The 12657-nt window shown below is 34.4% G+C and overlaps 1 protein-coding gene across 2 annotated transcripts in view; it reads right to left on the minus strand.

The window, feature by feature from the left end:
• Window positions 1–286: 286 nt before the first annotated feature.
• The window catches only part of PPP4R4 (protein phosphatase 4 regulatory subunit 4), a 71530-nt gene continuing 59159 nt past the window's right edge, over window positions 287–12657 (minus strand). Inside the window, exons 16-25 of one of the 2 annotated variants that reach the window (XM_074584123.1) lie at window positions 12443–12590; window positions 11469–11613; window positions 10529–10570; window positions 10363–10437; window positions 7985–8060; window positions 7503–7583; window positions 7068–7161; window positions 6578–6648; window positions 5600–5738; window positions 287–1396 (exon numbers count right to left, since the gene is read on the minus strand). In XM_074584123.1, the coding sequence (XP_074440224.1) occupies window positions 1372–1396; window positions 5600–5738; window positions 6578–6648; window positions 7068–7161; window positions 7503–7583; window positions 7985–8060; window positions 10363–10437; window positions 10529–10570; window positions 11469–11613; window positions 12443–12590 (896 nt within the window). In that variant the 3' untranslated portion in view covers window positions 287–1371. The remainder of the gene's footprint in view (window positions 1397–5599; window positions 5739–6577; window positions 6649–7067; window positions 7162–7502; window positions 7584–7984; window positions 8061–10362; window positions 10438–10528; window positions 10571–11468; window positions 11614–12442; window positions 12591–12657) is intronic. The other variant, XM_074584124.1, reaches the window with a different exon arrangement.

Consider the following 12657-nt stretch of genomic DNA (forward strand, 5'->3'; position numbering starts at 1 on the left):
TCCAGGCTGCAGAACAAACTGAAAACTCGAGTGTTTCCACAGAATCCAAACAATGGCTGTGACTAAAGACAGAGGATACACCTAAATCCAACTGCAGTGTAAGAAGCTTAAGAATTCAGACAGTAAAACACTGCTAAATCCAAAGACACGTTTTGTACCTCACAAAGACAGCATACATCCAGCATTATTACTATTTAAAATATATACCTTCTATAGGTAAATGCTTTTATTTATTTTAATTATAAAAGATGCCCTGAGAAATGTTTTTTCAAGAACATGCATGTACAGCATTGTCCTAGGTTTTATTTTGAGTAAATCATCATTCATATTTTTACATTATAAAAAGTAACCACACACGCATATGCATTCACAGATCAGATCATCTTTATCATACACCAATAAATTTTAAAAACCACGTATTTCTGATATCAATATATTTACGCTGCTTCCATTTGAAATAGAGAAGCTGACAATAGCTTCATAGGCTCTCTCTCAAGTATTGGCATAAATAGAACTTTTTAAAATAGAATTGCATGTTTTCCCACAGACAAATTTGATAGAAACATTAGCATTAATACAAACAAATGCAGATGACATCACTGGAGCATGATAGCTTGCAATAGCAGCTGATTAAAAAGTAGATTCATCATTATAAATTATTGAAGTGAAAATACAATCTGAAATACTAAAAATTAAAACAAGTATTTATACAACAAAGCTTATTAAATAAAACTTTTTGTTTTTTTAATATCATCTGGAGACATCTGTTTTTAGATTGCTTTGAAACTTACACAGGATTTTTATGAACTTCACTTAGCACTTGTAAAAAACATTACCTCCAAATTCACAGCACAATGCTACTAAAGTTTATATATTTTATAGACTGATCGATGCTTCTGGACTTTGGTCTTAAATTAGGTTTGAAGATTCTTTCAAATGTGGGATTACTTTTTCATATTCATAACAATTCTTTCTATTTCTTGTATTAAAAAAATGGGTGCTAAGAATTGCTAAAATTGTAAATAAGCCAATTAAGTAATGGATATGTGCATTCTAAATCCAAGAACTTGAACTACAAAGGCATAATTGAAGAAAACAAAACCCTCTCTTTAGCTGCAGCAGTGAAGAGCACATAGCTGAAGTTACATTTCATAACATTTCACTACAACGTTGGAATTCTGCAACCGGTACATTACTTATCGGAACATATTATACAGCTTGGGATTTTAATTAAAAGATAAAAAGTTTGAACATTGCAAGATGCATTTTATTCATTCCAGGCATTAGAAAGTCCCATCTGCTGCTCCCACCTTATGGCACCGTAAGTTGCTTCCACCAGCCTCTGGTTCCCTTCTTTTTCTGTCAGAAGATCTAAGAGTTTGATTTTCTGTTTTTTCTTCATACAAAAGAAGAAACACACATAATATGTTGCTGCTATATTATTAAATGACATAACATAGTAAACTGCTATTACGTGTAACATTTTAACGTAACTCTTAGATACTGTACTTTAAAAATTAGAAGCTGCTCTATTGCACCCACTGAAAAAGCCAAATGGACACATTCTGAGGGCATTCTTCACAAGAAGGGTGTATTTCTCCATTAAGTTTTCTAGTTTTCTACAGAAGGTCATGTAGAGATCCCTCTAAGGGAGACGGTTACGGTAATACATGCAGTCTACTCATGGCTTCAAGTAATGCCAGAGGTCTCCAGCTTAACCCACGATAAAATCTGGGGAAAGTGGAGATGGGGAAAAGAGAGAAACTTAGAGCTCTTTACAGAGTTATTTCTAGGTCTTCTGTTGACCACAATATCATTTGGGCAATTTCTGCATTTTTCACAGCCTTAATTTTTTAATCTTTAAGTATACTGCTCTTCCAACTTCCCACAGTTGTAGCTCTGTCAATTAACAACTGTTTGTATTGTTCAGAAATATTTCAAAGAACAGGAATTAACTTTTAGAAGTGTCTGTAAATATTAATTTGCATTCCACCATTAAGTTTTATGGGTGCATCTTTAGCATAGTTCTTGCATTTTCTATTGCCAGCAAATGACACCAAAGCTAATGGTCATTTTCTTGTCACCTGCTTGTGAGCACTGGATCAGGATTTACTGATATATTTTTTTCTTGCTTCTACATTATTTTCAAAAAGACAGAATATTTTAATTGGCACACACATCTCTGAATTGGGACAACAAAATGTTTGAACTCATGAGCGTGGTAAGTAAAGACCTCCGTTGTCCACCAAAGTAATTTTGGGTTTTGAGAAATTCCTGGAACATGAATATATGCAATGAGAAATTCTTCATACCTGCAAACTGCACTATATTGTCAAAAGTGAACACTTGCCAATATTCAGTAGAGTAGTTTTATGGAAAAGATTACACTTAAGCAATTAAATAAGATTTTGTCCAAACACACATCACTTTGAACTAAGAATCATTAATCATATCTGTTGATATTTTAATTATTAAGCAACATACTGAAGCCCAATGTTCCACTTTTCCCAAACACACAGAATTCCTTAGAAAAAGAAACATATGAGAAGTTACCGTATTCATGTTGCAAAGCCAATAAACTAAAAGCTAGGACTTGCCAGAACTAAGATGGTCAGTACAATGTTTAACCAGCACATATGTAAATTGATGTGATGATATAATCTAAATATATACTCAATTATTACCTTCTCACAAGTTTTCTGCCTTAGTGAGCCCATAGATGGTGACACTCATTCACGAGCATCTATTCAACTGCACCGCTCATTGGACGATATTTAAATTCTTCTCTCAGGAAGAGTCATTTCCATCAACTGCTTATATATTTGGATATCAATTTTTTCCATCATTCAACTCAGAAAATAACGTTTCCTTCAAATTGACTTTTTTTCTATTTTAGTATGTGTACATTTAGCACCAGGACTGACTTTCTCAACAAAAGAAATATAAAAGAGGTACACCTAAACATATCTGTGGTCAACGAGGTTATGCAGAGGAACGCATTTACCACCAACCATTCCTGTATCTGTATCTCTTAATATCTCCTTATAGAGCTGCTCCATTTTCTTAGGAAAACGATTAAGAATTGGGCCAGATTACAAAAGAGAAATTGAATCTACAGTGCAGCAGACATTATACCGACTTGAGAGATGTGTTTTCCCAGAAGAACATAGAACATTAAAACTCTTATTCAGAACTAAATGTAGGTCATCCTAAGCCTGCTCCTCTTTAACCAAAACTGTTTTTCTTCCCCTGGTATATCCTCTTGGCTTCTGACACTATGCAGCTTAGGGACTTTCTGAATCAGAGAGAGCATCCAGATCATTGTGTTTGATCAGATACCTACTTTCAAATAGTCTGCTGTTAAGGTATTCACTTGGGAACGGTACATTGAGACTTGAAGCTGAGTCTCTTACATTCCACTTGCCTGCCTGAAGACAAAGGTACAAACTGCTGTGTGAGTCTTTTTCTGTCCCTTTGTATTCAAACAAAAGGTATCGGTTTTATTTAAGTGACAGATAGAAAACCCTTTGAAATTTGGAAAAGTTTTATATGATGTAAAAAATATGTCTAACTAATCTTTGCATCTAACTGCTTCGTGAATACTAATCCATTTATTTTCCCCAAATCCTTCTGAGACAGATGAGTAATTGGAATTTCTACAATGGTTGCTAAAAAAAAATTACAACATTTGAACTAATTTCTGGTTTTAAAGAGAGGGAACAGAGGTATGCAGTGATTAGGGTGAAAGCACATGGGGTTTTGAGCATACCTAATATTTCAAAGTATATAGCACTATGTTTCATTTTATGTACTCAAGATACATGTCCCATTTACTTTACAGATGGCTGAAAATGTCAGCATGTCTACTAATCTAACTGTTGAGTTTGAAATCATGCACTTTGAAATAAGTGACCACCTAATGATCACTTATAAAAAGGTCTAAGTAAGTACTTTGGGTAATATTTAAGAGAAGGCATTAGACTCTGGCAAAGACAGGGATAGAATGCAATTTGACTTGGCACCTGAAGGTACTTCTGCTGTGAAACCACTGACTCAACACAAACAGCCCACCTTCTTTCACTACTTATCTTCCAAACTTTCATACAAAGAAAATGCAGTTTTAAAAACAATAGGTCACTATGCAAGCTTGATTTCATTCCAGAATAAATTTATCTTGTACAGTGAAGGTGGTAAAATTACATCAGGAAAAAAATCCTATGTGATCACACAGCAAGAAATTGTATCATAATATAATGTTTACAAGTAACTGAATCCAAGCTGTTCAGAGAACATCTTTTTACATTTGTTAAACTTTTGGGTATTTTATTTTACAATTTAGGAATTTTATTAACTTATATTTGTGAGTAAAGTTGCGGGGGGGGGAGGAGGGTGTTTTGGTTTGTTTTTTAAAGGAACCTGAAAATACCAAAGTGGAAAAATATGAGTTCATACAGATACTTAGTCCTCCAGAAAGGACCACTCAAGAGACATCACTATCGCTATTGTTTTCTCTTTATACCGGGCAAACCAGTGTAAGGTGTTTCCTCTTTCCTGTCTTGTGTAGGCTCCATATCTCAGCTCTGTTATCTTTGACCAGCAAGTCATAGCCTCACATCCTAGGCTCTCCTTTCATTCTTGGTCTCTCGTACCTACTCAGACTTCCAAGGCCCAACTTGCATTTCCACATACTTTTCAGCTTCTAGTTCTAGTTTCTATTACACTTCAGTCAACTTTCCTAAACAGCCTCCCCTTCTTGCTACAGCTGGCTCCTTTCTTTTCTCCATTCTGCCTCGGCTAATAAAGAAAATCTCTGATAGCAAAGAGAAATCTCAGTCTGAGCCCCTAAAATTACAGCTAGTCCAATGACAGTAATTTAGAACTACAAGTTACTATGTAAAAGGAATGTGCAGGGAATTAACTGCTAGAGTCTACAGAGATTTGACTGAGTAAGTACACATCACAGTGATTTTTCTAAGACTGTCATACTTTTATCACAGGAGCAAACAAATTCATATTTGATTTTGTTATTGCAAAGCACTGAACAGTTTAGGCTGATGTTTAAAGAAAACAAGCCTGAGGGAAATGCCTAGCATTGAATTTTTTTTTATCAAAGCGGTTAATGTAAGGCAAAGAAAGCAGACTTAATAAAAAGTAGCAGCACCAGTTCATCATAACTCTCAAACTTCATCATGAATTTGTTACATAATGATATATAAACAAATAAAAAGAAGGAAAAATTAAATCATCTAACACTACATAGGTTCTGTTTCTCCAACTAAAGGCAGCTAAATCACCGTGACTGTAGTTACTACATATCAAATGCACTAACCTTCACTTTATCCCATTCCACTCTCCCCACAATGTACCAGCTGAATGCAAATGTGTGCACGAGTTATTGATGTGAAAGGCTAATTAAAAGGGAACGCAACCTTAAAAACACTTATAATTGCACACATCGCATTTCTACCCTGCTATTTTAGTATTTCAAAATCTGGGCGCAGAAGTATCCTAAATATAGGCTTAATTTTACATGGATCTTTTGACTTCCCTTTGAGAATGTTACCCATAAGCCTGATTTAACCTCCTGTCAACCACTTACATGCTCATCTTTCGGGACTGAGTCTCCTTGTTTCCATTGCTCTTCTGGTCAGCTGAGTTAAATAAGTTGCGAGAAGAAGAACTGGAAGGGAAGGCAGCATTCCCACTATTACCAGTAGAATGAGTCCGGAATGAGTCATCTGAAATATAGAGTCGCAGTTTAGACAAAGAATTTTGTCTGAAAAAAATATGCTGAGAGTAAACAGAATGAGCTGTTTTTCCTGTGGTAATAGTGACATATTTCCTATGGCATTAATCCAAAAGTTCAACTTTCTGCAAGGGAATGGTTGCAACTTAACATTTCTTCAAGTATTTTTATGAAAAAATGGTAAACAAAAATAATTAGAAAATACATTTTGGAAGGCAAGATTACATTTAGTATATGAAAATAGTGGGATTTCATTTGCCAGTGTTTAGCTGATAAAAATTTACCTATTTCATGTAAGTTAATTGTCTAGTGTCTATTGGTAGTGAATGGAAAAAGACAGGTTTCTCTAGGAGGCAATTAATCTTATTCTAATCTTTAATCATCCAAACTCTTCAACAGCAAATGGAGACGGAGGCATTTCCAGACAGCAGTTCTGCTCCCCTAATTCAGTAGAAGTTATACGTAATATCCCTTTCCTCACGTAAAATGGGTGGAGGTAAACCGCAAACCCAACCTTTTTATGGCATCCAAAATGCAAATGAAGAAATGCCAAACTCATTTTACTTTTACTACTTTTAAATGTAACTTTCAATGAACATGTAATAAAATAAAATAAAATAAAATAAAATAAAATAAAATAAAATAAAATAAAATAAAATAAAATAAAATAAAATAAACCAAACGGACTAGCACTCAAGTGCTCAAACATGTTGGATATCTGTTATTCTATGTTCTTTAAGAGAATGGTATCTTAAAGCATGCCTGTTTAATGAGGCCCACACATTCAGCACCCCCACAACAAACTAATGTAAAATATGATAACCTACTTACCACTGAAGGATAACATACAACCCTTTCCCATTCCTGATACTGAAGATGTATATCCTGTAGCAGAGCTTTTACTTAAAAAAAAACCAAACAAAACAAAATTGTTTATCACAGAAAAGTGTTCTTCCCAGTTGTATCATCCTGCTGTTTAATAATATTGGAGGTTATTTTTGAGTTTATATAAAAAAATTAAATAAGAAAGTTACGCTTAAATTTCTTCAAGAAATGTATGAATTTAGATTTAGCAGTTCGTATTGGAAAATATTTTTAATATATCATGACACATATTAAAAGGAATTCATAACAATTTGTAGGCCTCAGTCTGCCTTAAAATGGTATTTCTTCCCTCAGTTAAACACGAAGCTGAAAATTTAGGTCACAATTCGGTGAGCAGATCACTACTTTCACAAATTAACGTGCATATAATTTCATAACAGTAGTTTCTTAGGTAAAGAGTTATCTATGAAGTAAGCAATGAAGACAATAAAGATACTTAGGACACTTGTCTATGTTGCTGTATTTTGGATGTAGTGCTTGAGTACTGAAAGACTGGCTTCGAACCAACTTGGATTTCTTTTCTTCTTTGCCTAAAATTAGAAGGAGCACAAGTTTTTAACATGGATATCATTGCATTTCCTCAGTAATTAAGAACACTTTTTAATATAATTTTCTGTCAACCTATGCTAGCTGAAGGAACTGATTTAACTACTTCAATAACAATGAGTTTTATTTATGTCACCTATTTACATACTAAAGAATAAAATATAACTAAAAATCATAGCAAACACGTGCAGTTCTAGGAATGGAATCTTTTCTTATGTGCAGTAGGTGAAACTTTGTCCCACGGATGCCAACAGCAGCTTTTCTGGGTTTTAACCTGCTGATGTGAGATCAAAGCATGCTAGAAGAGTTTTTAAGGAGTTCTTACCTGCTGATGTACCAGAAGAGTTTACAGGAACAGAGAGCGTGATACTTTTTGCCAACACTGATGATGTTTTGCTGTCTCTACCTAAAAAAAGTCCAGTATAAATACTTCTCTCTCAAAGCTGAACTTTAAAGAAGGAAAGAGGACACAGTCCTGGGGTAAACAGTAAAAATATCTAATCCCGTGCTACTAACACTTCAGACGCTTCACATCACAGACAAGTACTTACACTACATCCCAAAATGAAAAATAACAGACAACTAAAACTATCATGTATTTTATTAATAAAGAAAAAACCAAAAATCTTCCTTCTAATATGAGGCCAGTTTTCATAAATATTTTTACAAGTATATAGGAAAAAAGTTTTATTGACACTTTCTAAAACTCTGCAATTTAATGTATAAAGTGCCTCTTTTCTGCTCCCTTCTCTTCTACCTTTGCAGAATGCATGCACAAATAATACGTACATAAATAAACAAACTTACGCTTCTTTTCAAATATTTTATCATTAACATTTGTAGATCTTCCTTCATTTTGCTGCTTCTCTTTTTCTAATTGTTCCTGAAAAAATGAATAATTTTCTTAGGTATTACTCAGGAAAAAAAAAAAAATTGCGTTTCCATTAGGGATTGCTTCCAAATCATCAAAATAACAGTTAGTTTCTACTCTCTCCTACTATTAGTACAACTCCTAGTGAATATGCAGAGAAACAACTACCAGTACAGAATGAAATCAGGGTACATATCCCATACAAAAATCACACCAAAAAATGTTGATTTCAATTATGAAGGAACCTCAGAGTTGAAGTTTGCATTTATAACTTATTATTAAAGTTATGCCTGGACTTTTTTTAATTAAAAAGATAAAGAAATTGGCAACTGACAATGTAAAATTTTTATGCTACACAAATATTCTCATAACAGAACCGACAACATTTTTAATTCAAACACACAATTCAATTAAAATGTTTTTCTGAAGTGATAAGGTGTATCACATATGCTCAAACTTTTTAAAGGTCTAAAATTAACATCAACAGTTGACAAGCCTTTATGCAAAGCAAACCCAAGTATTACAGTTCTTCAAGTATAAGGAATTTATTTGCCTTTCTGTAATTTAGCTAGCCTTAGAATAGCTTTTGAGAGCACATGCACAGACAGAAGACAGTGTTAATACAGCTACATCAATGATTTCTAAAGCCAGTACTTGCTTCAGGATTATTGGCGAATAGGCATCACTTCAAAAAGTTATTAGCATATTTTCTGTACAATGTTCATAATAAAAAGCACCAAGTGAACCGTAATTGTTCTACTCTATTTGTTTCATTTCACTTTCATTACTACCAGAGTTTAAAAAGAAAAAGAGGTAATTAATTCAGGTCAAGGTCGCTGGAATATTTTATCTACTGAGTCAATCACTAAAATTAAGGAAACTTATCAAGATATTAGGTATTAAAATCTGTAGCATCCAGATACATTTAACTGGGTTCGATGGCTCCTCATCTATTTGAGCCTGCAAGACGTCACAATTTACTGTGTACATCTGCAGTTCCTCAAAAGCACGCCTTTTACTGACGATGCTTAATGAGACCTTTGTGATACAGAAGGTAAGCCCATATCATATATCATAATACATATCATATCATAATAATACAGGTGCCCTTCTAAACTCTAGCTGTAGCAACAAGGTGAAAACTAATGTTATTCTACAATACACGGTAACACAGCGTGCACTGGAGGCTATTTTACCACAGCTCCAAATGCTTTTGCTATACAAATATTAATTGTATCTACCTAAAAACTGCTAAAGCTAAGATCAGGTCTTTGAATATGTGTAAGCAGGTCCTGGGAACAAAGGTGAACCTTTGGCTGGAGCTAATGGGAGGTGGCAGGAAGTCCCTGAGACAGGTATCATCAACTGCAGTACCTACTGACATCAAAGTGGGCCACAAATGTAGGCTCTGTAGCAATCCCAAAGAGGAAAAAGTGACATATTTTGGACAATCTTGAATCTGTTCTGGCTCACTACAGAGGAGCGCAATTACTACAAGTCAGGGGAACTATGCTAATGAAATTCGGCCTCTTCTAAATCCTGTGAGCGTCTTAGCTTCTCCCACCTCGGGCTGGAGAGGCGGCAGCAGAAGGAAGGACTGCAGGAATCAAATCTAGGCTTTGTGAAGACGCAGTAGGCTATGTGGCAAAGCTGTAAGCCGCTTTCGCTTACAGCCATGACTGAAAATGAATAGTTTTGTAAGTTGGAAAAGCATTCTGCACACTTCACTTTCAAATCCTAACTTGTAGCTCCCTTCGCTGTATACAACCTGCACTGTCTCCCTCCTGCCAGGCTGCAGATGACAACGGCCTTTCTTTCTTCCTTTTTTTTCTGGCTAACAGGAAAGATTGCAACACACAGAGCCTCCTTCGGCTTCCTTGGCACAAAAGAACTTATGACATTAATTTCTTTGCCAGTGGAAGCTGTATGTGAATTCTGAGGTGTTTCATTATTCAATCTATTATGTTATATACGCCTGACAAATTGCTAAGCTCCCTCAAAAAGATTTCATAAAGGTGTGCTGAAAGGCTTGCAATTTTAGAACTATAGAGGCATCAAGCATGAGTATTTTTCGAGAAATTTCAGTTTGCCTTTCTAATGGAGACAGTAAAATTTAGGTAGTAAAGGAAATTAAGTCACATGTTACTTTGAAGGACTTAAACTTATTGTAAAGCATAAAATGAAACCACACACAGATTATGAACCTACCAGGTCTCTCCATAATATGCACTTCCTCTACCTTAAAATTATTGCCTCATTAATATTTAGCTACGAACTAGTAAAAAAAAGGACAGATTGTACTGATAAAATATACCATTTCCAAAAGGAGATGTTCTTGTCTTTCTTTTTCTTGATCCAATAAATCATTTTCGTAAAATCTTTTCTGAAACTTCAAAATAAAACCAATAAAAATAAAAAATCACTACATGAAAATGGGAATTAAAAGTACTTGGTAAGTATTAAAGTTAGGAGGTACTTACAACATCTACAGAGATCTCCATTCTGTCCAACTCTAACACTGTCTATAAAGAAAATCAAAACATTATTTACCATTATTCAGCAGCATGCCACACTTAACTAAAAAATTGTCCAGATAAGAAGCTTAGAATAGCAGTATTCAAAGTTAACCATGCCTTTTCTTCCTAAACATTTGAAGCCTATGCTTGCATATTTGTGCTACAAATGTAGTTAAAAACTGTCAGAGAATATTCTCAGAGCCCTGCTGAGACTCACAAGGAAGGACTAATAGACTGTCTATGTGGAACTCAAAATATAGTCGAGGAGAGCACAGAAGCACGAATGGCTGGAGCATGAACCTAGGAATCGAGACTGAAAAAATAGCTCCGGAATCTGTGAAAAAGCCAGGATGCTCCAGACAGGCGTTCCCCCAACCTCTCCTGCCGACTGGCCCTATGAGGAAGCCACCTACTTCAGCTACTTCACTTCATGGCCTCTTGGAGAATAAGCATGGGCATCCTTTAAAGGTGTTCTTTTCTGTGAATATTCATATTACAAAGACATTTGTAACGTTTCAAATTCCTGCAAATCCTGTATCTGTATATTGTAAAGTAAATAGAACAACAAGATAAATCTACTTCAAAGACTTGATCATTTTTACTAGGGTCAACCTTTAATCCTATCTTTAGTCATCTGCTATTTTTTCACAAATGGTCAAACCAAAACCCGGAATCCCAGTTACTAGAAAATAACTGCAATATAAGTAACCACGGAAACACCAACTCTTGTAAATTTGACAGAATACACTATACTACATCTTCTATTAACATCTTCTACAAACAATAGAATTCTTTAGTTTCCTCTTACTACATTAAGAGAATCAACAGAAAGCATAACTTGGATCATCTTAACTTTTAATGATAACCTCAAGACAAAATGCTGCTGGAGAAGAAAAATACTTACTCTTTTTACAATAGTCAGGACATCTTTGTCTTTCTCTTGACACAAAAGTTTCCTGATACATAATTCCAGCTGCTGAAGTAAATGTTTATCAGTGGGAATCTTCAGAGTAGACTTAACTTTTGGCAACAAATAGCATAGCTTCATTCTATTAAAAAAAAAAAAAAGTAAATATTCACCTTTTGATGCTGATGTTTAATAAACATTATTAATTTTTTTATTTCTAGCATTTGAGATAAAATAATTAAGGCAGTAGGTCTTATTTTTCAGAAATGATTGTCACTTATATTTTGTTTCCAGACACGCTGTAACATTTTCAAAAACTTCTCCACATACCAGGATTACAGTCCTGTATCTCAAAGTCAATCCCATCCATTTCAGTGTCACTGTATGTAAAGTAAAGCACGCAAGCAATTCTTTCAGTAGTCTGAGCTTAAAAAATTAGCATAGGTTTTACCTTATGTAAAAGTTTTCTACTTCGTTGTTAAAGTAAATTGAAAAGGAATAGAAAAATATATGGGAATTTGATAAGTTATTCATTTATACACAGGGTTTTTTCCGTTATTTTTGAAGTCAGTTTTTTTCTTCACTAAACTGATAGGGACCAGGCAGTTATTATCAATAAGAAAATAGTTCATTTTTTTTTGTCATGTATTTTGTGTGATTTTACACTTTTAATCTTATTTCTGATGTGTGTAATTCATGTATTACTTTCTTCTCATCTATTGCTTGTTCCTTTCATGCCAAACCTCGACACTTTTGATCAGTTCTCAAACACTCAGACTGACCTGATTCTGTGGTTTCCCAACATCATTCCCATAGTCCCCTACACCATTAATACTGGTCACCCTGAAGGCTCTGTACCTTTTTACTCAAGTCCCATTATTTAAACAAGACATAAAACCTGTACAAACATTTCTTAATATATTATTTAAAGCTTTTTTCCTGTACACTGCTATATACTCTTTGTACAGTACCTCACATTTGCCACTGGATCATGTGTAAGTTCAAGCACAGGTAGAAAGAAGTATTTACAGAAGAACGATTTTGAGAACAGTTCCATAATGAATTCACAAGTATCTAAAAAACGAAGTCTATTCCAGTAACTTTTTCCTTGCCCCAGTTCTGAAAAATAAGAATTCCAGGATATTAAGTTTTCAATGTCAGCTAGAAAACATTTCAAAGGTTAACC

Source organism: Larus michahellis, chromosome 4, assembly GCF_964199755.1.
Source record: "Larus michahellis chromosome 4, bLarMic1.1, whole genome shotgun sequence".
In the NCBI taxonomy this organism is placed as follows: Eukaryota; Metazoa; Chordata; class Aves; order Charadriiformes; family Laridae; genus Larus; species Larus michahellis.